The 27,865-nt window shown below is 39.4% G+C and overlaps 1 protein-coding gene across 1 annotated transcript in view; it reads right to left on the bottom strand.

Annotated features, from left to right (window-relative positions):
• The window catches only part of LOC138210672 (protein Dok-7-like), a 44,797-nt gene extending 17,603 nt beyond the window's left edge, over nt 1-27,194 (bottom strand). The window contains exons 1-9 of the mRNA XM_069169951.1: nt 27,096-27,194; nt 26,955-27,000; nt 25,013-25,243; nt 21,509-21,709; nt 15,841-15,960; nt 10,683-10,781; nt 9,579-10,363; nt 7,847-7,895; nt 4,837-4,925 (exon numbers count right to left, since the gene is read on the bottom strand). Coding sequence (XP_069026052.1) covers nt 4,837-4,925; nt 7,847-7,895; nt 9,579-10,363; nt 10,683-10,781; nt 15,841-15,960; nt 21,509-21,709; nt 25,013-25,243; nt 26,955-27,000; nt 27,096-27,149 — 1,674 coding nt within the window. The 5' untranslated portion in view covers nt 27,150-27,194. The remainder of the gene's footprint in view (nt 1-4,836; nt 4,926-7,846; nt 7,896-9,578; nt 10,364-10,682; nt 10,782-15,840; nt 15,961-21,508; nt 21,710-25,012; nt 25,244-26,954; nt 27,001-27,095) is intronic.
• Nucleotides 27,195-27,865: the final 671 nt, after the last annotated feature.

Raw genomic sequence — 27,865 nt, 5'->3', positions numbered from 1 at the left:
AAAAGTCATACTATAGCATGTCGTCTAAAATATGACCAAAAAGTCATACTATAACATGTCGTCTAAAATAAGACCAAAAGGTCATACTATAACATGTCGTCTAAAATATGACCAAAAAGTCATACTATAACATGTCGTCTAAAATATGACCAAAAAGTCATACTATAGCATGTCGTCTAAAATATGACCAAAAAGTCATACTATAGCATGTCGTCTAAAATAAGACCAAAAAGTCATACTATAACATGTCGTCTAAAATATGACCAAAAAGTCATACTATAGCATGTCGTCTAAAATATGACCAAAAAGTCATACTATAACATGTCGTCTAAAATATGACCAAAAAGTCATACTATAGCATGTCGTCTAAAATATGATCAAAAAGTCATACTATAGCATGTCGTCCAAAATATGATAAAAAAGTCATACTATAGCATGTCGTCTAAAATATGACCAAAAAGTCATACTATAACATGTCGTCTAAAATATGACCAAAAAGTCATACTATAACATGTCGTCTAAAATATGACCAAAAAGTCATACTATAGCATGTCGTCTAAAATATGACCAAAAAGTCATACTATAGCATGTCGTCTAAAATATGATCAAAAAGTCATACTATAGCATGTCGTCTAAAATATGACCAAAAAGTCATACTATAACATGTCGTCTAAAATATGACCAAAAAGTCATACTATAGCATGTCGTCTAAAATATGACCAAAAAGTCATACTATAACATGTCGTCTAAAATATGATCAAAAAGTCATACTATAGCATGTCGTCTAAAATATGACCAAAAAGTCATACTATAACATGTCGTCTAAAATATGACCAAAAAGTCATACTATAACATGTCGTCTAAAATATGACCAAAAAGTCATACTATAACATGTCGTCTAAAATATGATCAAAAAGTCATACTATAGCATGTCGTCTAAAATATGATCAAAAAGTCATACTATAGCATGTCGTCTAAAATATGATCAAAAAGTCATACTATAGCATGTCGTCTAAAATATGACCAAAAAGTCATACTATAGCATGTCGTCTAAAATATGACCAAAAAGTCATACTATAGCATGTCGTCTAAAATATGACCAAAAAGTCATACTATAGCATGTCGTCTAAAATATGACCAAAAAGTCATACTATAGCATGTCGTCTAAAATATGACCAAAAAGTCATACTATAGCATGTCGTCTAAAATATGACCAAAAAGTCATACTATAACATGTCGTCTAAAATATGACCAAAAAGTCATACTATAGCATGTCGTCTAAAATATGATCAAAAAGTCATACTATAGCATGTCGTCTAAAATATGACCAAAAAGTCATACTATAACATGTCGTCTAAAATATGACCAAAAAGTCATACTATAGTATGTCGTCTGAAATATGACCAAAAAGTCATACTATAACATGTCGTCTAAAATATGACCAAAAAGTCATACTATAACATGTCGTCTAAAATATGACCAAAAAGTCATACTATAACATGTCGTCTAAAATATGACCAAAAAGTCATACTATAGCATGTCGTCTAAAATAAGACCAAAAAGTCATACTATAACATGTCGTCTAAAATATGACCAAAAAGTCATACGATAGCATGTCGTCCAAAATATGATAAAAAAAAGTCATACTATAGCATGTCGTCTAAAATATGACCAAAAAGTCATACTATAGCATGTCGTCTAAAATATGACCAAAAAGTCATACTATAACATGTCGTCTAAAATAAGACCAAAAGGTCATACTATAACATGTCGTCTAAAATATGACCAAAAAGTCATACTATAACATGTCGTCTAAAATATGACCAAAAAGTCATACTATAGCATGTCGTCTAAAATATGACCAAAAAGTCATACTATAGCATGTCGTCTAAAATATGACCAAAAAGTCATACTATAGCATGTCGTCTAAAATAAGACCAAAAAGTCATACTATAACATGTCGTCTAAAATATGACCAAAAAGTCATACTATAGCATGTCGTCTAAAATATGACCAAAAAGTCATACTATAACATGTCGTCTAAAATATGACCAAAAAGTCATACTATAACATGTCGTCTAAAATATGACCAAAAAGTCATACTATAGCATGTCGTCTAAAATATGACCAAAAAGTCATACTATAGCATGTCGTCTAAAATATGACCAAAAAGTCATACTATAGTATGTCGTCTAAAATATGACCAAAAAGTCATACTATAGCATGTCGTCTAAAATATGACCAAAAAGTCATACTATAACATGTCGTCTAAAATATGACCAAAAAGTCATACTATAGCATGTCGTCTAAAATATGACCAAAAAGTCATACTATAACATGTCGTCTAAAATATGATCAAAAAGTCATACTATAGCATGTCGTCTAAAATATGATCAAAAAGTCATACTATAGCATGTCGTCTAAAATATGACCAAAAAGTCATACTATAGCATGTCGTCTAAAATATGACAAAAAAGTCATACTATAACATGTCGTCTAAAATATGACCAAAAAGTCATACTATAGCATGTCGTCTAAAATATAATAAAAAAGTCATACTATAGCATGTCGTCTAAAATATGATCAAAAAGTCATACTATAGCATGTCGTCTAAAATATGACCAAAAAGTCATACTATAGCATGTCGTCTAAAATATGACAAAAAAGTCATACTATAGCATGTCGTCTAAAATATGATCAAAAAGTCATACTATAGCATGTCGTCTAAAATATAATAAAAAAGTCATACTATAGCATGTCGTCTAAAATATGATCAAAAAGTCATACTATAGCATGTCGTCTAAAATATGACCAAAAAGTCATACTATAACATGTCGTCTAAAATATAATAAAAAAGTCATACTATAGCATGTCGTCTAAAATATGATCAAAAAGTCATACTATAGCATGTCGTCTAAAATATGACCAAAAAGTCATACTATAGCATGTCGTCTAAAATATGACAAAAAAGTCATACTATAACATGTCGTCTAAAATATGACCAAAAAGTCATACTATAGCATGTCGTCTAAAATATGATCAAAAAGTCATACTATAGCATGTCGTCTAAAATATAACAAAAAAGTCATACTATAGCATGTCGTCTAAAATATGACCAAAAAGTCATGCTATAACATGTCGTCTAAAATATAATAAAAAAGTCATACTATAGCATGTCGTCTAAAATATGATCAAAAAGTCATACTATAGCATGTCGTCTAAAATATGATCAAAAAGTCATACTATAGCATGTCGTCTAAAATATGACAAAAAAGTCATACTATAGCATGTCGTCTAAAATATAATCAAAAAGTCATACTATAGCATGTCGTCTAAAATATGACAAAAAAGTCATACTATAGCATGTCGTCTAAAATATGATCAAAAAGTCATACTATAGCATGTCGTCTAAAATATGATCAAAAAGTCATACTATAACATGTCGTCTAAAATATGATAAAAAAGTCATACTATAGCATGTCGTCTAAAATATGACAAAAAAGTCATACTATAGCATGTCGTCTAAAATATGACCAAAAAGTCATACTATAGCATGTCGTCTAAAATATGACAAAAAAGTCATACTATAGCATGTCGTCTAAAATATAATCAAAAAGTCATACTATAGCATGTCGTCTAAAATATGACCAAAAAGTCATACTATAGCATGTCGTCTAAAATATAATCAAAAAGTCATACTATAGCATGTCGTCTAAAATATGACAAAAAAGTCATACTATAGCATGTCGTCTAAAATATGACCAAAAAGTCATACTATAGCATGTCGTCTAAAATATGACAAAAAAGTCATACTATAGCATGTCGTCTAAAATATGACAAAAAAGTCATACTATAACATGTCGTCTAAAATATAATAAAAAAGTCATACTATAGCATGTCGTCTAAAATATGACCAAAAAGTCATACTATAGTATGTCGTCTAAAATATGATCAAAAAGTCATGCTATAGCATGTCGTCTAAAATATGACCAAAAAGTCATACTATAGCATGTCGTCTAAAATATGACCAAAAAGTCATGCTATAGCATGTCGTCTAAAATATGACCAAAAAGTCATACTATAGCATGTCGTCTAAAATGACATCAAAATCTCAATATATTATGGGGTCGAAAACGGAATAAGAGGTTAATAGTTTTTACAGATCTATTTCATGGTAAAATGATACTGTCATTTTACGGTTTCAGAGGTGCAACTAACTAAAATTAATGCAGTCTAATCTAACAGCCCTCCAGTTGTGCAATAAATTTGACTATTATGAGGAAACCACACAGTTGAGTGTAATCAGTGCATGTTTAAGTGTATGTCCAAAGATTCTGTGACGCTGCTTGACTTCCCCTTTTTTCTGGGTCAACGCCTACTTCTGAGAACGATGCGCCTCAACACACAAGCACACTGAGGTTGAAAACAGGTTATGCTCAAGAGACTGCACACACAGGAAGTACAACACTTCACTGCTTTAATTCCAGTTCATCACGTAGTCTGAGAACATCACAGAAACAATCCCCACTCATCAATATATATATATATATTTTTTCTTTCTAATCCACACTAAATAGACAATAAATTCAAAACCGCAAAATGCTGACTGGACCCTTTTTAATGTGCAATTTCAGATATACTACCCAAGCCTCTTTTTATTACATCCTCTAACCGCTGCCATTTCCTCTTTTTAATCCTAATCAATTGCTATTCCCATGATATCAGACATTTTTCCCCCCGAAATGTTGAGCTGAGCTCTGTGCACAATGATTTACACATTTAAAATGTGGGAGCCGTTGATAGCATAAAGCGGATTAGAGTTTTGGATTGGCTTACCTCCGAGTTCCTCTCCGGCAACCGACTCTCCATGATCTCATAAGCGGGATCAGCTCTGCGTCTTTCCTCTTTACTGGTAAGCCTTTTGTCTGGTGGAAGACAAAAATATACAGCGTATTTTAAATATAAGAAACAAAGCAGCTACGTTTTATGGCAGTAGCAAGGGCAGAAAATAATCCCCCATTTTTCCTGTTGTTTTTTTTTTTAATCAATTTTATGAACCAAAACAGACAAAGTGTTCTTTGGGTGTTAAATACAGGAATTCTTGCAGATCCATTGGTGCGAACAAATAACAGCGGAATAATCCATCATCTCACAATACCTTTTGCTTCCTGGAGAAAATAAAAATAAATGAATTGATAATATGCAAAAGACACACATCACACCTGCATGCTGGTGAAGAGAATCAAGATGTAGCAGACAGTTTAGTGTAATTTCCTGTCCTGTTCAAACTTAATATTTATCACTGTCAGTTTCATGATGTAAAAAGCCTTGATGTTACATCTGGATTATTTACGCTTTAAGATGATATATTGCTGATGACGGTAGTTCTGTCGCTGTTACACAGTTTTAACTGAAGATTGGCTTGTTATTTAACAATTTATTTTTTACCAATTAATTTGAAGGAATCCCCTCAAAAATGCATTAAATTTGCATTCATTTCAGTGATGGGTTTTAAAGAAATAAATCATCATTTTCCTGTACAACAGTCTGTTAGAGTTCCTTTCTAAAGAATTAAAACATTTTTGACTAATCCCATTAATAATAGGAATAAAATGCATTTTTAGATTTGAGATCCAACTCTGGTTGTTAAAATAGTGTTGCAGATGGTAATCCAATTATAATTGGTAATTTGTTGGTAACTGGCTTCTGGTCAAGATCCTCAGTACAGTTTTCTACAGCTAACTTCATTTGGTTCAATCAATTAGTGGGCGCTTTTTAGGACTTAGAGATAATATGTCTACAGCAAAGCTTATTAAATGGTTCATTAAATATTATTCAAGCCATTGCCTACAACTTATGAACCCCCTGTAAAATATGCCGTATTAGAAAGTGCTCCCATTTTTTTTCAGCCTTACAGACCATCTCGTCATGCCTTTATATTATTTCAGATTTTTTTAAACGTTTTAGTAACTTTAGTTCAAACAAGGAAACACATCAAAAGGAAACAACACAGAGTGCAGAGATAACTATGGGCCAAAATACGTGTTACTCAACTGAAGTTGAATTATTTATATTTCAATTTTAACCTGAATAATTGCATTAAAAAAAACTGAATTTTAATCACATAATTTGAATTTGTACTATTTGAATAACTGCATTGAAAATGGTCTAAAACAGAGATAGTCTGTCTTCAGGGCGACATTCACACTGTGAATCTGCCTCAAAGAACCACATGTGAGAAACTGAAATTTAATTTCAAGACATGAATTTGAAGCGCGAGAACTGAATGTGGACTCTGAAGTTTCTGTGAGAGTTTCTGGAGAGCTGAAGTATCTGTGAGGATCAAATACAGTTTAAGAGCATACGAATGCAATTTCATAATATTACATTCACTTTCAAGTTAACTGAAATTCAGTTCACACAAACAATTTTTTAATTTAATTTTATTCACTTTATTAATCCCCGAGGGGAAATTTCTTCACTACAGCAGGGGGGGCTCTCAGGGGGGAGCTGCTCCAGCAGGCTGCCACTAGCGCGGCGCCAGGTAACCTGACCTGAGGTCATGTTTTTGGATGATGGGAGGAAGACGGAGAACCCGGAGAGAACCCACGCAAGCACAGGGAGAACATGCAAACTCCGCACAGAAAGGCCCAGGACCGGATTCGAACCCGGAACCTTTTTGCTGTGAGGCGACAGTGCTAACCACTGCACCACCGTGCCTCCCAAGATAAATTACATTTTAAATTATGTTCTTTATGTTTCTCAATGCAATTATTCAAGTTAAATATCATCAATTCAAATTATGAGATTTTTTAATGCAATTATTAAAGCTGGTTCATTCACATTCAAATATAAATGATATGAAATGTAGTCTCTAGTGACACATATTTCTGCCCATACATAACAAGTGCTCAATTAAACGAAACAAGTCAGGAGAAAAGTGCATTTTATTGAGTAAAAAACTGGAAGAAAATGTCAGAAACAAAGAGAAGATCCCCTTCAAAGGACCAGAAGAGAAAAAAAAAAAAAAAAAAAAGACCACCAGAGTGTGACCTGAAGATCAGTTGAAGAGGAAACTGTTGAAGAGGCCTCTTACCTTCACCGGTCACTGTCCGACCATTCATCCCTTCAGACAGACCTGCTCCCTGCGATCCATCCCTGAGAGCTCGATAGAGCAGCTCCTCTTTCGCAGCACGTTCTTGTTCCGCGCTTCTCTTCAGGTGCGGCCCGGTCGGGACATTCCTGTCGCGGTACATTTTAGCAGGTACAACCCGCGGTGGAGGGCGGCAGTGCTCGTTCTGGCACTTCAAACAGTTTTCATAAATGACAGCTCGTTTGTCTCGCTGCGAATCTTGCGATGGTACAGTTGGTGCCAAATTGAGCTCATTTCCAAAAGCAGGGCTCATTGACTCATACAGGTTCAATCTGCGTATGTTTGCTGGCTGCCTGTCTGCGCTTGGAAAGCCGAGCGGATCAACCGAGAGGCAGGCTAATTTCTCTCTTCCTTTTTTGGGCAACTCCTCACTCATCTTTGCTGTGCTGTGGATGCTTGGGGAGCCGGCCCAAGATTTCTCCAGAATTTTCTTCACTGCAACAGCGTATTCATCGGTGCTGGCTCTGCATGGTGATTTGTCAACACTTTGATCTGCTGGATTGAAAATACGATGTTCTGGAGGCAAAAAAAACCCTTCAACAACTCTGATTTTCCTTCCCAGAATCAAATAAGCGAGCTGCGGCTGCTGCATCGGTGGCTCCCCGCCCCCCATCAACATGCTTCAAATCTGTTCATGCATGCAACAGAAGACGCATGCAGTGTGCAAACAAGATTTCAGCTGATTATTCTTACCTGGTATGGCAGGTATCCCTGAAGAATTTGAAGGGGTATACGGTGTCCCCTGTGAAATAATAAAGATAAATATAAATGGGATCACTGGTACTTCAACTGTTCAGAAACAAAAGGAAGCAAAAAGCCTGCTCTGATATTGAAATAATAGACATTTATAAGGACGAGTCGGGCAAAGATCGGTGCTGTGGTTTAGAGCAAATGATACTCAAAAATGCAGTAAATATTTGCATTTGTTGGGGGCTATTATCAATTGTTAGGATGTGCTGGCTGCGAATGCTGTAAATATTAACACACGTACTCCTCTGAGAATCCAGTCAGACCAAACCTGTTGAAGTCTCGTGCCATCTGTGTGACTTCAGTCACAGTGGTTGTGGTTTGAAGTATTCTTCTGAACTATTCCTTTAACTGTGAACCAATAAATACCACAGGGGAGGTTGTGTTGCTCAGGCTGAAGGTGATAAGTGGACTCCCGCAGCATTCAGGCCTGATCCATCAGCTTCTGGCCAATAACTCATGTTTAATTTAAATCACTGTGGACCCACTGGAGGAAAACATAAAGAGCTGATATTTTTATCCAGACACTCATACACAGGTAATCAAAGACTATTTGAATTCTGAAGTTAATGCACTACCAGCAGGTGGAGATCCATATTTAGAGTGAAAAGACCAGTAAAATTATTTTTACTAATTTTGTACCTCAATGTTCAAATAACAAGTTTTCGAAAGATATTTAAATTATATCTCAAACTCAGCACTTGTTCAATTAAATGCAACAGAATCAGGATATTTGATCATTCTCAGCACACTTCTACAGAAAACCATGATGTGACACCACAATGTTTCGCAGCCAATCTAAAAGGCAACGTACTCATCAGCTTGAGCAATTTGTTGAGAAGTTGATGAGTTGTCGGGCAATTGACCTGCAACTTTCTTTTAAAAACACATTCACCATAGAAGTTTCTTTTTTTAAATGGAAAACAGCCAAACATTCTCCATTTCTAGCTTTGGACCAAACTGTGACGGTCATTTAAAAAAAAAAAAAAGAATTCTGCAACAGAAAGGACCAAATAACAAAAAAACAAGTGTAATCGATAAAGAAATCCACATCCACATAGGGTGGCACGGTGGTGCAGTGGTTAGCATTGTCGCCTCACAGCAAAAAGGTTCCGGGTTCGAATCCGGTCCTGGGCCTTTCTGTGCGGAGTTTGCATGTTCTCAGTTTAAGAGTCAGCAGAAAACCTAAAAATGCATGAAATATTAAGAAAAGTGATGCATTTTATCGCACGTGTGCATTAAACAGACGTACACAGAAAACTGCAAGTCACTCCCAACACACAAGGTTTAAATCTGCTGTGTTCAAAGACAGCGTTAACCTCAACTGGGTGCTGAGATGCTAACTTGTTCGACAGATGGGCCGTGGGACTGTTACTTGTTCTGACACTCAGCCGGCACGATACCACAAAGGTCATATTGACAGCGAGCCACAGAACAGATGATACGCTGACGATGAGGCCTGTGCGTGCAAGCTGCCACTGCACCACGGTGAGTTACACAACAGAGCACGCTCACGCGACCATTTGAACGGGAATGATGACATTATTTCTCAGAAAAACAGAAGACTGACAAGGATAGAGCTACATTTGTTTAACCCAAGCTTCAACATAACCTTTTGCCAGACATTTAAAAAAAAAAAAAAAACAAGTAACACAGAGAAAAGAAAGTTCCTACTTACCTTAAATCCACCGCACACTGAGCAGATGGTCACAATGGCTTTGGAGGAAGACGTGAGAGAGCTGCAGATATTGTAGGAGTCACTAGAGGGCGCCACCTTGGTTTTCTTGCTCTCCTCTGAGGGGCCTTGTGTGTGTTCACTGACTGACTGTCTGTCAGTATCTTCCGAGGTTGAGGCACTGCTCGTGTCCCCTTTTCCTGACTCTGTTGGGAGGCCTGACGGGCCAGCATTGTCTTTGTTTGAGGTGGAGGGTTCATTGTCTTTGGGACACCCACCTGCTTCCTGGAGCACACTCCTGGGACTGTCATAGAGATACCTCACTGAAGTTGGCACCTGATACTGGTGTCCAGGAACGGTGGGGCACGAGCAAGGGCTCAGGTCTTGAGCCAAGTGGGGGGGTAGGCTGAAAACAGACCCAAAGTCCTCTCCGGGGGTGATATCCAGGCTGCCCGTGTAGGAGGAGAAGCTGCCCGAGTACGAGGAATGGCTACCGGTGGCGATGCCGCTGTCAGACGAACTCTGACGGCCGATTTCCTGAAGCTGCCGGGGCAGCTTGGCTGCAGGCCGGTTTCCAGCCGCCTGGCCGGCGGAAAGCTTCTCCACGATCTGTAGCGCCACTTTCGCGCCCGCGTGGCTGACATTTTCGGTCGCTTTGGAATCGGGTTCGGTCCAAATGGCCAGCCGGCTGCCAATGCTGCAGTCTGAGTGACTGGTGTCCGAGGTGTCAGAGGAACCGGATATGCTGCGGTCGTCCCCGCCAGCAGACGGGCAGTATGTTGACGAGACTGCAGAGAAGAACAGAACGTTATTAAATCTTAAATAAATCTAATCAACATTGCTTTCATCAATAAAGCATATTAAAGCATCATAATGTAATTATGCACGCACGTCCTCAGCCCTGGTATTCACCACATAATAGGAACAATAAATCACCCGGTGAGTAATGTCAAATCTGCAAATTAAATCCAAGTACAACATTATTAAAAGCCAACGTATCCATTTCACTGTTTTGAGAGGAAGAGGCTTCACTGCACTTTAATAATGGTTTTAGGTACTTTGAAATTTACATATCCCATTTTGAGCATAAGGACAAATGATTTGTACCTGTGCTGCTCCCATGAGAGAGCATGCTCAGTCGCTTCTCCAGCTCTCGGGCCTCATGGTTGAGCTTCTCCTCCGAATTTGTCTGGCTGGTACTGGGGTCTGTAAAAAAAAACAGCATCTGAAACACTAACTTCAGACGTGAACGCTCGTCAATGAGATATGGGATCAAATGTGACGCAGCTGAGCGTTTTTGTGCGACGGTCGCACGGGGCACAGTTGTGAAAACACATCCAACTACTCCAGAGAAAGAAGAAGGGACCCTTTAAACCACATGGGCCTCGCTAGATTTTCTATGGCATCAAGCAAATAGCGTCAAGGTGAAAAGAATAACAGCTAAACAACAAACACCTCGGCCGAAGGGGCGTGCGCTATCATCTGATCTGCGAGAGTGACAGGCGACGGGACGGGGAGAGAAAAAGGGTCACACAGGGGAACACCTTGCAGTATTTGTGCAACACTACAGGGTTTATTAATAGCGCTGCCATGTTGCTCTGTTGGTACGCGCCCTGCTGGCTAAAGATTCTTGGTGCTGTGCGGGGATCTAATGTACCTTGGACCACCAAGGTCAGCTCTAACACTGGATCGATTTTTTTTTTTTTTTTTTTTCTTTTAAACCATCCGATCCAGCACCAGTAATGTGGTAAATGTGCCAGATCTTTGCAAATGGTTTACGCCGCTTCCTACATGTAGCGTATCGACTGTCTGGGTACAGCAGTGTCTTCAAAAGTGAAGAGAAAAAGTACCTGGAGACAAAACCTGCAGGGAGTCGTAGATTCCTTGTGATGATTATGAACTCCTGCATGGAACACAGGTCTGTTCACATATAATTACACATTATTTACCTAATATTTACATTTTGTGTCTCCACATTGTATTTATTATTATCCCTTATGTTTGCTCTGTATGTCAGCCCCACCTTGGAATCTTGGGTTCGCGATAATTAATGCAATATTTGAGGGAGCTTGCAATATTTCCAAAATTTCTAGCACTTTCTCCACAATAAAAAATACCTCATAGAAGGTCTGCTGAAGGAATTACTGCACAAATTAAGCCCTTTCAAATAAAACGCTGCTTTATCAACAAAGATACCTCCTCAATTACGGCCAGCAAAGGTCTTCGACCAATTATCTAAACATCAAAACAAATCACATGCCAGTTGACCGGAAAAAAACTGCAACACCAGAAGTGATGGGGTTTATCGTCTTATCACAAGGTTATCAATTGTCACACTTCTCTGCCTCAGTCTGATTGTGCAGAATATGTTAAATTGCATTAGTTTTATACACCATTCGAGGTGTGAGATTGCACTTAATTTTATGCATACGGTACGTGTTAAATTATTATAATTTACAAAGTATTTAAAGCACTTTTTACAGAAGATGTAGCCTGTGTCACTTTAATGACTCAGGATTTTTTTTTTTTTTTTTTAACTTTCAGTCCCATTGACCTTTAAGTTTAGAAAATAAAAAATAAATATGAGAAGTTATTTCTGTGATGTGCAAATAAAAGATTTTCAAACCCCCCCCCCCCCCCCAAGTTGCATTTGTTTGCCAATTTCAGCAATTTTACTCCCACAAAAAGAATCATATAAAACTCTGCAAATTGCTTGACAAGTTTGGACAGAGGCCGCATTAACATTAAGCATTTTTGATCACAACAATCACAGAAAAAAACTGGATTTAGCAGTGATGACGCTGCTGTTGGTAGAAGTTGCTGATTTAAATCAGACGGCTCATTTAAATAAAGCAGAAATCATGTGTACCTGGCTCCAACCATTAGCGTGCCGGTCTGGTTTGAGAGCACACTTAAGGTGAAGAGTCGTGGGCCATGTTTGCTTGACTGGCAGGCATCTGGGCCAATCAGAGTCAGCAATATTTTTACGGTTTGAAACTAAGAAGCTGGCAAAGATGGCAGCGAGCTGTAAACAGGCTTCAAAAATGTCCTCGCTGCATTTCACTCATACTTATGGCTATGACACAAGGAATCAAAAGTCTATAAATTAAAAATGGTAAATAGAGATGATGAAACGGCACTTGACAAAATGCTTTTGGAAGTTTACGGTAAACTGACAGCATAAACAGACTGTGATATATAGGCAATCATAAAATCAATATTTATAAATGTCTAATACTGGTTTTAAACTAATGGATTGTTCCTCATATGTATGTAGGTAAAGCTTCCTAGATGTCACCTCAAGCATTATCATCAAGTGGTTGTCATGTCCTGTATTTACTGCTTTAAAAAAAAATGTATGTCCTTTATGTTTTATTCATGTTGTCACTACAGACAAAACATCTCAGTGATTAAAAGTAAAACTGTGAATATAGTTCATGTTGAGACTAAACAGAAAGCAGGGAAGTAAAAAGCAGAGAGAGGTGGAAACACGGCACAGAAGGGTGACAAACAGACAAACGAGCCTTGGGACATAAAAGCGATTGATCAAAACAAAGGCCAACAGAGAGATTTAGTGAGAAGCTGCAGACAAGGACTGTGAGGTGAAACCCAAGTGAGAGACTCAGTTCAGAGCTGAGGGGAGGAATAAGAGCAGAACATTAGAAAAAGGGGAGGGGCGAGTCGAGCGCCGGGTGACCGAGAATCATGAGGGGAGGTAGGAGTGGAATCCTGTGGATGAGGTTACATACATGCCCGGAGTGATTAGGAGGCTTTGGCTGCTCTCCTTGCGTGAACTATGACTTTGACCCCGCGACATCCTCCCTGCTATTTATTCTACTACGCACCACAATAATAGGAGTATGAGCTCAACCTGAGATTGGGCGGCAAGATGTGTGAAAACCAGAATATCCCAGAGCCCCCTTCAGCTGCCCGCTGTACATTTCTTGTTAAGTTGCACAGTGAGGTGGGAATTTTTTTTTAGAACTGCCAGCGTGGAAAATCAAAGGTGTTGAAGTGGACAGCAGGGGAGCAGAAAATGTTTAACGGCTTTATAAATATTAGCTCTAACGTCCAAATGTGTTAAAACAAAAACGAGAAATACGAAAAATCGAATATATATATACAGGGGAAAGAGGATGTTCTCTAATGATTTGTCTGTATTCAAGACCATTTATACTATTTTGAACAGTAATGTAGACAGAGATGGGAAACACTTAAAAAAAAAAAAATTACTGTTTGAACATGAATGCTGACTCATGATGGTGACATTGTTACAATTCATTGTTTATCTCAAATTTAAACCTGCATTTAACTTGATCTTTTGACCACCAGGGGGCAGTAAACAAGATGTAAACGACATCAACTCAATAAAAAGTGGTTTGGTGAACAGTCATCATTGTATGTAACAGGCACGGAGCGACCTTCGCAATCATTCAGACTCATGTTTGGGAAATACAAATCCAATATTCGCTCTTCCTTGCAGCTCGGTTTTTCGTCTCCAGCATCCCCTGAGGGAAATGTATTTATTTTCAAGTGTTAACTACTCTGTTCATCAGGTAGTTGCCAATTGTGGCTTCATCACATCTCTGGCTGAACAAGGCTGATAAACCAAACCTCAACAGAGAAGTTGCAGAAAATGAAACCAAAACAACCAGCTGAAAGAGGCTAAAACACTGTGTAGAGCTGCAGGGTGATTCCTCTCTGTGGATTTGTCACTTCATTAAATCCCTGCTACATTACACAGCTATTTGACTACAGGAAAAAGTTCATTCTTAAATAGGGCTAAATCTAATACCTCATCATTATTGATTAATTTGTTAATATCGAGATACCTGGTGAGAATATAAACTAGTAGAAATATATTCTCCCACACTGATATCTTCAAATTGTCTCTTTCTCTGTCTGATCAAGTTCAAACCCCGAAGGTATTTAATTGAAATCACAAAAGACAACTACAAGATACAAATCCCCACAATTGAGAAACTGGAACCAGAAACCGTTTGCAATTTTTGCTCAAGAAACTACTTGTGATTAACCGATCATAAAAAAACTTGAGTATGAATTTTCTTCTGATCCACTTTCAGCACTGAAATAAACAATAGTGATATTGTTTAACAAGAACAAACTCTGCACGGGAAAATATTGAAAGCAAAGAAACTGAGCAGATCCTGTAAAATGGATATGATGGGTGGAAGAACAGCAGGAGAACAGTAGCTCAACCGTGTAGGTATTAAAATAACTTATACAAGCTTATTATTATTACTAACTAATGTGCTCGGCATCTTTGACAAATTGAAATCTTGCCATACAACCTTGTAATAATAGCTGAAAAAAAAAAAAGTGCTATTTGGAACTGGGCTCATCTCCCAGCTCACCAATCAGTAGCCCAACAGCCTCAACTATACATAGACAAGACAAATTGGATTTGATGCCATAATCAGAGTTAGTACAATAGTTATCCTCTTATTGATGTTTAAGGTGACCTGAAGCTTTCCATCCACCACAGTACACTTAAGTCAGGGGTTGGGACGTTTGACTAAAATTATAAATTGCTGCCGAGGATTACCCAATTACATAAAAAACAGCTGTCAGTCATAATTTAGTCAGATCAAAGCAGATCCATCTCCAGAGGAATCCTCTGGCTCATTCTGCTAAAACTGGTTTGGTTGCAGGAAGGCAGCACGCCCCACAGCTATGGTGACTCACTGCCAGCAACAGGGAGGAGATGAGCAGGGTTTGCTACAATTATGATGGTAAATCTTGACATAAGTGCTCATACTTGGCAACGGTGCATATTTTCATTATCCAAATAAGAACAGTTTTTATCCGCAGGTCGTCACTCTGTCAAACACTTAACATGTTCAATATGACTGGACCTTTTTGCACTACACCCAACTCCATCAGCATCATTGGCACTCGGTGCAATTGCACCGTTGTTTTAGGTGTACATGTGTATATACTTCTTTCTTTCTTCTTTTTTTTTTTTAGCTGTATATACGTCTGTTTATGTTTTATATCTGTCTGTTTTTTTGCACACCGAGAGCTCAAGCTACAACCGGAGTCAAATTCCCTGTATGTGTTAACATACCTGGCCAATAAAGCTGATTGTGACTCTGATCCTGATAAGCATCACACTGACACCCATCCTCTTTCTGAAACAAAATCGTTCTTGCTGCTAAACTTTCCCAGTCTGTGTAATTTTCGGAGATGTAGTTGCCTCGCTAGTCCTTTACAGCGAGCTAAGCAGCATGAAAGACCTACTGACCTGGCAAAACGGGCCGCAGTCCAAACGGGCCTCTGGTGGGAGATATGCCTCTGACGATGCAGTCGAATAGAAAGCTGATCTGCTCGCTCTCAGCGGCCGCGAGCAGAAAAACACCGGCCCCTGCAGAAAATAGACTTCATTAGTATAACACTGCTTAACGTAGCACTGAAATATCCACTGCAAGGTCAAGGAGGCTGTGAATTAATTGAATTTTGGTTTACATTTCGTAATTATGAAGAAAAATGTCCGTTTATACGTTTTGTCTGATCAACAGTCCAAAACTCAAACCCACCCCCCACAGGTTTGGATTTAGGACTCAAAGACCATTTACTACCACACACGACAAAGGAAAAACATGTATCTTTTAAATAAGAAAGTCTCGCTTTGTTAGCAGCTCCATGAGGCTGTATTTAGGCAGTCAAATTCACTGCATGAATATATGGGTCTTGATGCAAATTGTTTCCAGTCGTTGCGTCCTAATGGGCATTAGTTGGGTTACTAGTCAAACTACTGCAGCAGCTTTTAACCAATTGGCATTGACCACATGATGAAAAAAAATGCTCGACTTTAACGGCAATCGCACTGAGCCACCCCCCACTGTTCGGTGATTGGTCCACCCACAATTCATCCTGAGGGGACCAGAAATTCGTGTGCTAAAATTCATAACAATTGATATTTGTTTATCAAGTCATTAAAAAAATTTTTTTTTTTAAATTCCTGTTTATGGCTCCCAATCTGTCTCCTTTCAGATCAATTCATAGTCTCATCAAAGAGAGCATATTGATTTAGAGGTCAGGGGTCATACTCTCCAGATGTCCTTTGACCTTCCTCTGATGATACAACTGCTTATCCATTACAAGGTGTCGACAATACAGGGTCCTTGAATTGCCCTGTCCCTCAGACCACCCATGTCAAGACTGGCCTCGATCACATTCCCAACACTTGCCTGGCTGTTAGCGGGGTCAAAGGTCAGCTGTAAAGTCTTCTCAAATGTCTGCAGACATATTGCTTGCTTAGTGAAATATGGATATGATCTGATTAAGTGTCTCATCCAGAGAAGCACCTTCACTACTTCTGCTGGACTCTGAGGCTGAATTGAATCACCTCATACCTTTTCGTTTTGTGAGGACGTCTAACTACACATGCCATCCTTTTCATAGCAGGTGACTGAACATCAGGTGCACTGCCAAATGGTGGAGTACTTAAAAAAAAACACAAAGACAAGCAAAGAACAGGTGGCAGAGCTTATTTAGTTTACTTCATTCTGTGTAGGAACAGAATCAACTGAAGAGGACCCGTCTGCTCCAAGAAGTGATAAAACACAGTGTCCGTACAAAGTAACACAACTTATTAAAATCATCTTCAGTAAGTGGGAAGTGTAAATTAGTTTGAATGTTCATAGGTGCTGAGAGCCAGGCCAGGCATTTTTGTTTTTAGTGCAGCAAAGTCATTGAAGCAGTCAAACATTACAGGGTTTGTTTTTGGCAATCTGAACTCTTGTATTTATGAGATAGCTGTAAATATTCATTGAATGAGGGAAGCAACAATGACTAAGGCATTAAATTACATCATCTTGATTGTGAAATTAGCCACTATTTAAACAACATGCAGTTTAGCAACCCGAGAAAAAACAAGACAAAGGAAACGGACACAGGAAGTCGTGGCTTTCGGCTGACCAGTGGCATCGTTTCATCACTCAGTCCTTCACTCATTTATTCAGTGACAAACATTCGCGAAAGTAAAACTGAAGTACACCTAAAGTATGAGCAACAATAAAAAGAGCACCAAGTTCTGAGAAGTCATTGCAACTTGTTGGCAACTGCGTGGTAGAAGAAGTTGTAAACATAATGCCGACATAATACTGTTACCATACCACCACCAACAATTCCTGAGAAATATATCTGTTTTGTACAAAACCAAAAAGTACTCCATTTACAAAGATGTAAAATCAAGAAAACGGCAAAGTTACACTATAAATATTTGCATTTTTACTTGATAAATGATGAATCATTATTCTGGTCTGAATCTAGTTTTTTTGCTAGTTAAGATTTTAGTTTTCTTCATTCAATTTTCTGAGTGTCCTTGTGTTTTTGTTTTTTTTCTATTTTGTGATTTATGAGTGATTTGACTGCTTTAACAGTACAATTTCTCATTGGGCTTAATAAAATATCAATTGGTTTTCCAGCTTCTTGTTGATTAAATCTTCCGTCGGTCATTTTCCACCTGTCGTGGTAGTGTTTCACAACTCAAATGCTCCACAGAGCCTCCAGACATTTTGGCAACTTGGCTAAAATCTTCCGGGGGAAAAAGCTACCAAGCGAGATGTGAACAAAAACGCAGCTTGCAGTTTTACAGCTGCTGACCAAAAGTCAGAGATGAAACCGAGTCGCAGCTCTTCTCGCTGTGCTGCGGATAAACTGTGCCGAGAGATTCCACGTGACAGGAATGCACGACCTTCAGCGCGCACAAACATCGAGAAGCAGCAGTTCCACACGCGCCTCCTTTTTTTTGTACATGAAAGCAAAAGTGACGTCCGACCTTCTTTATATTGTGTCAGATGCACTGCTGAAGGTTTAGTGGAGCTAAAAAGAAAAAGAAAATCACTCATCGCATTCTTGAGTGTCGTGTTTCCAGCGGGGTCATCGTGCGTCTTTAACGCTCCGATGACCGCGCCGTTCACCTCGTGTCTGTCTGTCCCCTCCAGGTGATGACACGCAGTCCTCTCCACTTTAATGGTTTCGTGTCTATTCCAAGATGTAAACTCTGTTTAGCTCTTCACAGCGACACACCCAGCGACAAGGATAACTCGTGTCTCCTAAAAACACGGTGCACGGTGCTTGTTCACAGCGGGGGGGGATTCTGCACAGACGGATTCATTTCCTCTGGCAAGTCTCTTGTTGTTATGAAGCAGATGCTTTTCTAAAGCTCTGTTTACTGAGTCAGAGAGGGCAAAACACAACAAAGAAAAGTGAGATAATGTTCTGCTTTTCGCATTGTATATTTTCGATTGCACATCTAAACAATCCAATAATAGCTTATTATTGGTATTTTGTGAGAAATATTTGGAATACATGTTATTCATGTGCTGCTTAAACACCCTCCGCTGTGACACCTCGAATCACACCTGTCAATCAACAACCACAGAGCAGACATCAAAGCCTTCTATGAGCCCTCAAAACGTATTAACGCAGCAATAATTTCCAAAATGACCAAAAGAATTCTTTTTTTAAAAGGGCCCAAACTTAACAATTTAAATCAAAATGACTTGGAAAAAAATTAAAAACACTGGCTCAGTATTTCTGGAGAGAAAGTGAAGCTTTTTCAATGGGGGATAAATCGATGTTTAGGTCCCACATCGAGAAGCCACTGGTGGCTTAAAGTAGCCGTCACACATACGCTACGCAGGCAGTGTGTCCCGGGCTTTAGTGACGCCGTTTCATCACCCGGCAGTGGTCGTGCCACCAGATAGAGCAGGCGGAGCGATTGCAACAGGCTCACTGTGAAACTGACATCTAACTAATGTCCCACGGGGGAACACTGTTTGGATCTCTGGGAAGTGCAGTCCAAAAACACATCTGCAGTTCTCTAACTTTTAATATAGAATATATATACGTAAATATAGTTTCCGTTTGGGTTACGTGTCTTCATATACTACGAGCAACTAAGGGAAAAAGTAATTTCAACTTCATATTTTGAAGAGGGGGGAAAAAAATCCAGCAAAATATTACAAAAACTAGAATTGGTGCCTGCCGGTTGTACGCCTCTGCTAACCACTCGAGTTGTAGAGTACATGCACTTCATGGACATGCATGTCTGAGATTTCCTGTGAACTCATAGTGACCTTTGACCACCGCGATCTTATCAGTTCATCCTCGAGTTAAATTGAACAATTTCACATTCCTGAGCGTGGGCCGATTTGATGGGACAGTGACCTTTGACCTTTAACCACCAGAATCAGTTCATCGTTGGTACCAAGAGAATGTTTTTGCCAAGTTTGAAGAAATTCCCTCAAAGCGTTCTTGAGATATCGGACGGACGGACAACCCAAAAACATAATGTCTTCTGCTCGGGCCGTCGCCAGCGACGAGGTATAACAAACACTACGTACGCGTTACAATTATCTTCTATTGTATGACAGCTCCGTCGTTGTACGCGGCAGCATGAAGATATCACTGATGAGTTTAACCCAAATCACAAAATGAATCGCAAGCGTAGCAACACAACAAACTGTGGATATAGGATGTCCACATACTTTTGACGATGTAGGGTTGGAAGTCTTCTATGGCAAAATCAGGGAAATGAGAGCAGGAAACTCAAAATGGATCCAATTTTAGTGAGTAGAACGCTTCCTAAACTCTGAATTGAAATCCAATATTCCAGTACAACAGTACCAATAAAACAGCTGCAGAAGAAGAACTGAGTCACAGGCCATAAGCTGTCTGATAAAAGTTAATATCTCGAGCCCTTTCAGATATAAAAGCAGAGACATGAGGATCTATTGAAATCCTCCAGTTTCTAATGACGACATCTGCACATGTAGAAGCTACGCAACCTTCTGGCAGCGATAAAACACATTTGAAGGCTCCGTTTAGGTTTTTTTTGTTTCATAAAACTCCATTGAGCATCTTTCCTAATGTGTCCGCCTGAGGGAGGCCAGATGTACGAGAAAAGAGAGGGAGAACACTACAGGGACTGAGTTCAGCCCACGAATCCCAATGTTGACGCTGCAGAGAGATGGAAGCTTCAAATGGGAGCATCACACCGGAATCAGCATCAAATCAAATGTACCAAGGAATGCAGTCACTCATAAGAAACTACAGGTAAATAAGCTTAATATGTATACATAGCTCGAGGACATTTGTCCACATTGTGCAACAATCCTCAACTTAAATACAGGGCCTGCAGGTACAAGCACAATTATCCATTTTCTCTGGACTACCGCACCAAAACAATATTTCGGACTACTTACTGTTGCCGTGACGACATTGGTTTATGACCCGTCGTTTCTATTTCCCACAAACCACATTTACAAAAGCAACACTAAACCTCATCAATCATCACTAATAAAGACCCAAACTTTGATTCCCCTGAAAACATGTCGTTTACGAGTTGCCATCGTTGTACCGAGAAGGAGCACTTCAAACAAACTGTTGAATAAAAGCAACAAATGAATGAAATCAGTTTTAGAGAGACTAACAGAAAACACAGCTCACATTAAATCATGATTTAATGAGCTGTTAGCCTCCGATGATGCAACCCAGTTTTACACAAGAGATACTTTTATTAGAAGATGATGAAGATGTTTGATGTGGTTGCACTGAGACTTTAGCAGTCTTTTCTTAAAAGCAAATTGTATAAGATTTTCATCCTCTTGATTTTTGTGCTCTTTTATTCTAACATTGTTTATTAGACTGTCCTCGTTTTGCTGTTGATATTCTGTTTTATATTCCTCCTAGTTTGTCCGGCAGTAACTGATTTGCTTTGGGCAAAACGTACTTGAGGTCCTTTGCACTTTTGTGTGCAGCCAAACAACCAATTATGGCAACGCTGAAGAGAACAACCCGCTAAGTATAAAATACGTGTTATTGTAATTGCTCATTTGTTTTAACTGAGCACATCCAAATGTAGCATGAAAATGGCATTGTACAAGCAGCAATAATAAACTCACAGTAACCACATCTCGTTCCTCCCTCGAACACAAATCCGTTGGGTACAGGTCCATATCTGCGCAGGTCCGGAAGGTTCCAGTGGCCGATGATGACAGGAGGGACGTCCCGGGCCAGAACCAGCAAGTTGTTGCACAAATGAAGAGTTGCAGGTCCGATCTCCAACTTGGTCCCTGGTAAGACTCCAACACTGAATCTGTGAACTGAGCAAACAGAGAAACTAGTAGAACAGTGAAGACGGGGGGAGTGGAGGGGGGGGGTGGACCAAGTGGCAACCGACAGCGACGTCAACCGTTGGTTTGAGAACTGACGATGCGAAGCATCGAGTTCAGATTGTGAGCGTCGCCATCGTGCTATTTTGGGTGACCGTATTTGGACGAGCTGGGGAGGAGCGAGCGGTGGATCTGACTTGAACTGATTGGAAATCCAAAGGGATTATGTCCCGCCCACTGATAGCGAAAACCTTGACTGCGCCACGGGGCTGTCAATCAAACAGACACGCCGCCAAAAACAAAACATCCTTTTGAGGCCTTTTTTCTGATTAATGATGGAATTTCTTTCAGATTGACCACCAGAAAACTAATAAGGAGGGACTTGAGTTAATAACACCATAAGAACTTAATTAATTACGAAATTAATTGGCAGTGTATTTTATGAGAAGTTGAATGGGAGTTTATGCAGCCACACCAGTTTATGGCACTTATGCATTGGTCTCATTTTTCAGACCCAGAAGCTACGTCTACTTGTATATAATCTATGGAAAATAAGCATGTACAAACCAAAATTAAATTGGAATTATTAAACTGTCTGACTGACAACAATAGCACCCCAGTGGACCAATAAAGTCTGCAAAAGATCACTGCGAATCATGTCTTCAACGCTCTTCTGACATTCACGCTGATGCGATGTCCAGGAATGAAAATCAAAGTTTAAAAGATGTGAGAGCAATTGTTAACGTGGTACTGTATCCTGGAAATAGCTGAAGTAACGTGGGAGAGAGAATACAGTCCTCGCACAATGATTACTTCAGCGTGGATTTGATTTCATTCACAAATAAAAAGCAGAAACAGCTGCACACGGAGTGAAATCAGCGAGCCGAGCTCTGAACACAACGGGCTCAGATCTAAAGCCCAACGCAATCAATCAAAGCACATCACAAACATCTGTGTGAGCGAGTTAGTGGGCTCTCGGTAATGAGAAAAACCTGGAAAAAGGAACGCTCGGCGTGAAACGAGAGCGACGAGTGATTTGCGTTGATGCCTGCGAGCTTGTGGCACTTGAAACGAAGCCGCGCGTGGATTTCTGAACCGTCGACTTTTACCGCACGGAACAAACTTCGCCCGGTGAGAGCGATGGAGGCGACGCAGAGGAAACGCTGGCGAGCCGCGTCACTTCATCGCTCAGGTTACGAAGGATTCATACGGCGTCACACAAGACAACAAAAGCTGAGCGCACGGTGGCCCTCGGCCCAGAGGCTGGCAGGTGACATTTCTGCCTGCTTGGACGCCCTCCACTCTGTGGCATTAAGCATTTAGGCCACACACTTTTATCAAGTCTCTCTCTCTCTCTACACGCAGGCGAGCCTGAGCAGACATCCGTACGAGCGCTCGTATATTTTAACATAAATACATGCCAAATTGGAGGGAACAACGGGAATGCAATTTGTCTTGAGGCCCTTTCACTCAATCACGTCCCCGAACACTTTCATTAGTTACTGCTTTAAAATTCAGCGGCCACCTGCTGAACAGTCCAACGCTATTAATAGATCCTATTTGTTCACCACTCATATAACTTATATAATAGATCCACACAGCAGACCGCATACATGTCAGTAATTCTGGTCGGCTGGTACTACGAAATTTAGAAATCAAATCGACATGAACTAAAGTGAATAATCCGTCCCAACAACAAGAAATGTGCAAATAGTTTTAAGTTTTGAAATTTACATCATTGGCAATAAAAATTTTTTTTAAAAAGATCTTTATGCTTAGAGCTTTACCGTCTTTACTCAAATTGATTTGTCTTCATTTAGGAAGGTAAATCAAAAAGAAAAGTTTTTTAGGTGACCACTAATGTGTCAATACTGTAAATTTTTAAATGATTGCACATTTTGATTAAATCAAAGTTAGAAAGTTGGGATAAACACCCCGGCGCCTTATTTTAGAACTACTGTGGGCCTATTAATGTATTTTGTTTCAGATATTTGAAAGACAGATGAAGGTTGTTTTTTTTTATACAATCCCGTTTCCGAAAAAGTTGGGACGCTGTGTAAATGTAAATAAAAACAGAACACAATGATTTGAAAATCCCATAAACCAATATTTAATTGCAAATAGACCAAAGACAACAAATCAAATGCTGAAATGGTGAAATTGTATTCTTTTATGAAAAAAGTATTCTTATTTTGAATTTGATGCCAGTTGTTTACCACTGTTTTGCATCACTTCTTACTTTTACAACACTCTGTAAAAGGTTGGGAGGTGGAGTTTTTCTATTAAAATGGTGTCCCATTCTCGCCTTATGTACGATTTCAGCTGCTCAACAGTTCAGGGTCTCCTTTTGTCGTATTCTTAATCTAATGATTGACAGGTCTGGACTGCAGACCACCCGGACTCTCCTACTACGGAGCCATGCTGTTGGAATATGTGCAGAATGTGGTTTGACATTGTTTTGCTGAAATAAACAAGACCTTCCTAGAAAGAGACGTTGTCTGGATGCCAGCATATGTTGTGATTGGTTTAGGGGAATATAAACCAGATTTGGCAGCCAGAACATTGTCCATCACTGACACAGTTTAGAGGAGATAGTTATGGCCAATGCAAAAGGAGAAAAACCTCGAAGGCCAACAGCATGACGGTACATGAGTCTTAAACAACACTGCATCTTATATCTTATTCTGGTTTGTCCACCTTAAACCATTTCTAAATTACACTTTTGTCTGCCTCACGTTGAGCTACATTAGCATGGTTTAAATTATTCAGCCACCAGGAGCTTTTCCAAAGTGCAGCAGCAAATCTCGTCGTGTGCTCTGCCTCTATTTCACTTGGCTGCAGGTGAAACAGGAGCCAACTAAATATTTTGCTGATCAGCAGTAAGATTTGATTCATGAACCCCTTACTCCTCGAGCAGTAACTCAAAAATGAAGGCTTGAGAGATTTGCTGCTGTTTCAATAGGCATTAGGTCATTCATCAATTTCTGCAGTTTGTACAGGAAATATCTCTGCTGTTGAGGTTTGGTAAATGCCCGTTTTTTGCTTTTATGTAGTTGTGACCTCCTCTACACAGGTGCAAACTCACTTTTCTTAGATTGCAGTGAATTTCAAACACTGCAACCTGCCAGAGGATAAACTAATGCAAAACAGCAGCACAGTGAGGGCAAATGTGATATTATTTTGTCGTATTTAAAGTCCTCGGCACGTCTTGAAAAGTTCTGAGCACGAAGCACCTGAATGTGAAAACTTGTGAGAGCGAAACACAGAAAACGAAGTTCCTCTGATTCTGCTCACCTTCTCCGAGGCTGTATCGGAGCCGGGCGTCCCACGCCTGCAGGACCTCCCTGCTGTCGAAGCCGAGGAAAGCAGCCTGATTTAGGCAGAGGATGGCCAGAGTAAAAGCCACACCCTCATACCACTGTCCGACTTCCAGGCCGCAGATCTCCTCCAAGGTGACACTCGCCCTCTCCTTGTTGCCCTGGGCTTTGTCTGACTTGTCTTTAAAAACCAACAGCACGAGGCAATCTGGAGGAGGCAGACGGGAAGTATGAGAGGCGACAAAGACAGAAAAGCACTTTTTCTTGTGTCTAAGAGCAAGTCTGTCTTAAGTAAACTAAAGTCAACATAATCCACTGGTCATTTTTTTTTTTTTAGATGTAGTAGTTCTCTAAAAATGACTGGAAAGAGTTCAAATCCATAATTATTTCCCCGAGTTACACTGTCAGTCACTAATAAGATATGTTTTGACCCACGGTAGCTGCTGTAGTGTCCTCTAGTTTGTTGGCACCTTTCAAACAATCGGCGTCAACTGACAAAACAAGACTGTGTGTGTGTGTGTGTGTGTGTGTGTGTGTGTGTGTGTGTGTGCGCATCTCTCTCCTTCACACATAACTTAGGCATGAGCGCAGACAGCTGTGACAACACTGTCATCACAGATCTGAGGAGGAGGAGGAGCGGCGCTCAACCTCCGTCCAACCTGGGGGACCATGTTAAGCTGCGTAGCACCAAAATGTCCAAAGACCCTTTTCAGAGGCTAAAATGTAATGCAGAGCGGGCCACGAGATCGATCTCAATGCAGATTATTACTCATAAAATACAAAAAGAAGCAACTTATTATCTGTAAACGTGACTTTTCACACTCGGTGCATCTAAAAATACAGCGAGGATCAGACTATTCGTCTTTAACACGTTAGTTTTGATGATGGGGTCAAATTAAGGTCAATTAGATTTTGAGAAATAATTTGAAAACCCGTCGTTGTGTATTAGCGTTCGTGCTGTTGGAAAAAAATTTAAAAATTGTGCAGAAATCATATTTAACGGTGGAACTGCACAAAGAGAGAAGCGCTTTTGTGAACATCAAACTACAGATTTAAAGCAGGAAGATGAAAATCAGAGCTCCTCCACATTTTGGCAAAATTACAGCTGAAATAAGTAATACAATTTGCACTTGAACGCAACTTCATCAAAATGTACTTCTAATTTGTTTTCCGTCTGTCAGCTCTTCCTCACAACCTCCGTGTAACCCTCACTGTTGATACTCTGCACTGCAGCTGGGCCACATGGACAAAGTCAAATCACAAAACTTTGACCAAATACCAATCCGATGACTGTAGGTGTTTTCACAAAATATTTACACCGTGTTATCTTTGCTAGAGAATGATAATAATCAGTAATGTGGATATAATTATGAAGTTAGTGAAGGGAAATAACAGAACAGTCTTTTTGGAAATGGCATAATTTTACTGCAACAGTTATGCCATATAAGGATATTACCACACTTAGTTCTTATCACAATATCAACATTGATATCAATAAATTGCGTTTTATTTAGACATTTTTAACTTTTTTTTTTTTTTAAAAAGGCAGAACTGTATCCCAGGTTTAAATGGTGACAAAGAGCCGCATTGTTTTAATTTATTTCTGCGCATTATTACACGAGCTGTACGTGTTTTTGTCCCTAATTGGACCCCGCAGGCCGGAGTGAAAACACAAACAAACAAACACCGGGCCCTTCTAAATTGCGTATGCAGCTGCAGAACACATGCAGGGTGGCACCTGATGAATTCAACTTTACTCTCCTCTGCTGTGGCGCAGCTAACCGGGTTTTTATTTTATTTTATTATCTTTTTTTTTTAATTTTTTTTTTATTTATCCACTGCAAAGCTTCAGTTGGATAAAAAAAAATTTTAAAAAAAATGCGCGACCGTGACCAGTAAAACATCGATGTTTCTTTTACCTGCTACAGGCGACGGCTTGCGGAGGACGAGCCACCTAGTTTTCCACTGTGGAACAAAACAAACTTTTAGTAAGCACAGAGAGAAAGAGGGTGGAGGTACTTCTGACTTATCCGGCGGCGAATTAAAGTCAAAATAAGCACCTTTTTCCCGTCTCGGAGTCTGGCATATCCCTCCACGACAACAGAATCCGTCATCTTCAGTCATGGTTCCTGACAGCTGCAGAGTCGCTGCCTGAATGAGGGGTCACTTTCAAAATAGCTGCGCCCTCCGCTTGTGGGGCGCAAACTCGCCCCCCGGCAAGGAAGGCACATGGAAAATGGCATGACCACTGTCTGTCTGTGTGTCTGTGTGTCTGCTACCACCTGGGCTGAGCTACACCACCTGCTGCTGCAGGGAAAACCGCACGAAGAAACTCTCACATGCTCGACATACCACAGACATTTCATTAAGACTTCTGAAGCATTCAAGAAACACCAACAAAGAAAATCATTAAAAAAAAACTAAAAAAAAAAACATTAGCTGGTTGAAACATCTGACATCGTTTATTGTGGCCTATATGTGGAGTCAAAAAGGTAAAAGTTGGCGCAATCCTCATGCACAAAGGCTTAAAGGGCAAAACAAGAGGTGTTACCCTGCTGGTTATTATGACAAAGTAAGTTTATTCAATCCATCCAACTCTCTTTACAGACTTTTATTCAATATATTCATTCCTTAACTGGTATGCACACATTATATCTTCTCCTCTTTGTTATTTTATTTTAGGAATGTTTTTTTTTTTTTGTGGTGAATTTGGTTTCGGTGATTTCATTTTTTTTAAGTACCTGTGAATACACCTGGGAAGTGAATACAAAAGAAAAAAGATAAACTGTGAAACTGGTTTGTGCTAAACTGCACTAAAAATCCAAATAAA

Source organism: Embiotoca jacksoni, unplaced genomic scaffold, assembly GCF_022577435.1.
Source record: "Embiotoca jacksoni isolate LCO1_2020_lvr unplaced genomic scaffold, fEmbJac1.0.p SCAF_47, whole genome shotgun sequence".
In the NCBI taxonomy this organism is placed as follows: Eukaryota; Metazoa; Chordata; class Actinopteri; family Embiotocidae; genus Embiotoca; species Embiotoca jacksoni.
This window is presented reverse-complemented; position numbering and strand designations above follow the sequence as displayed.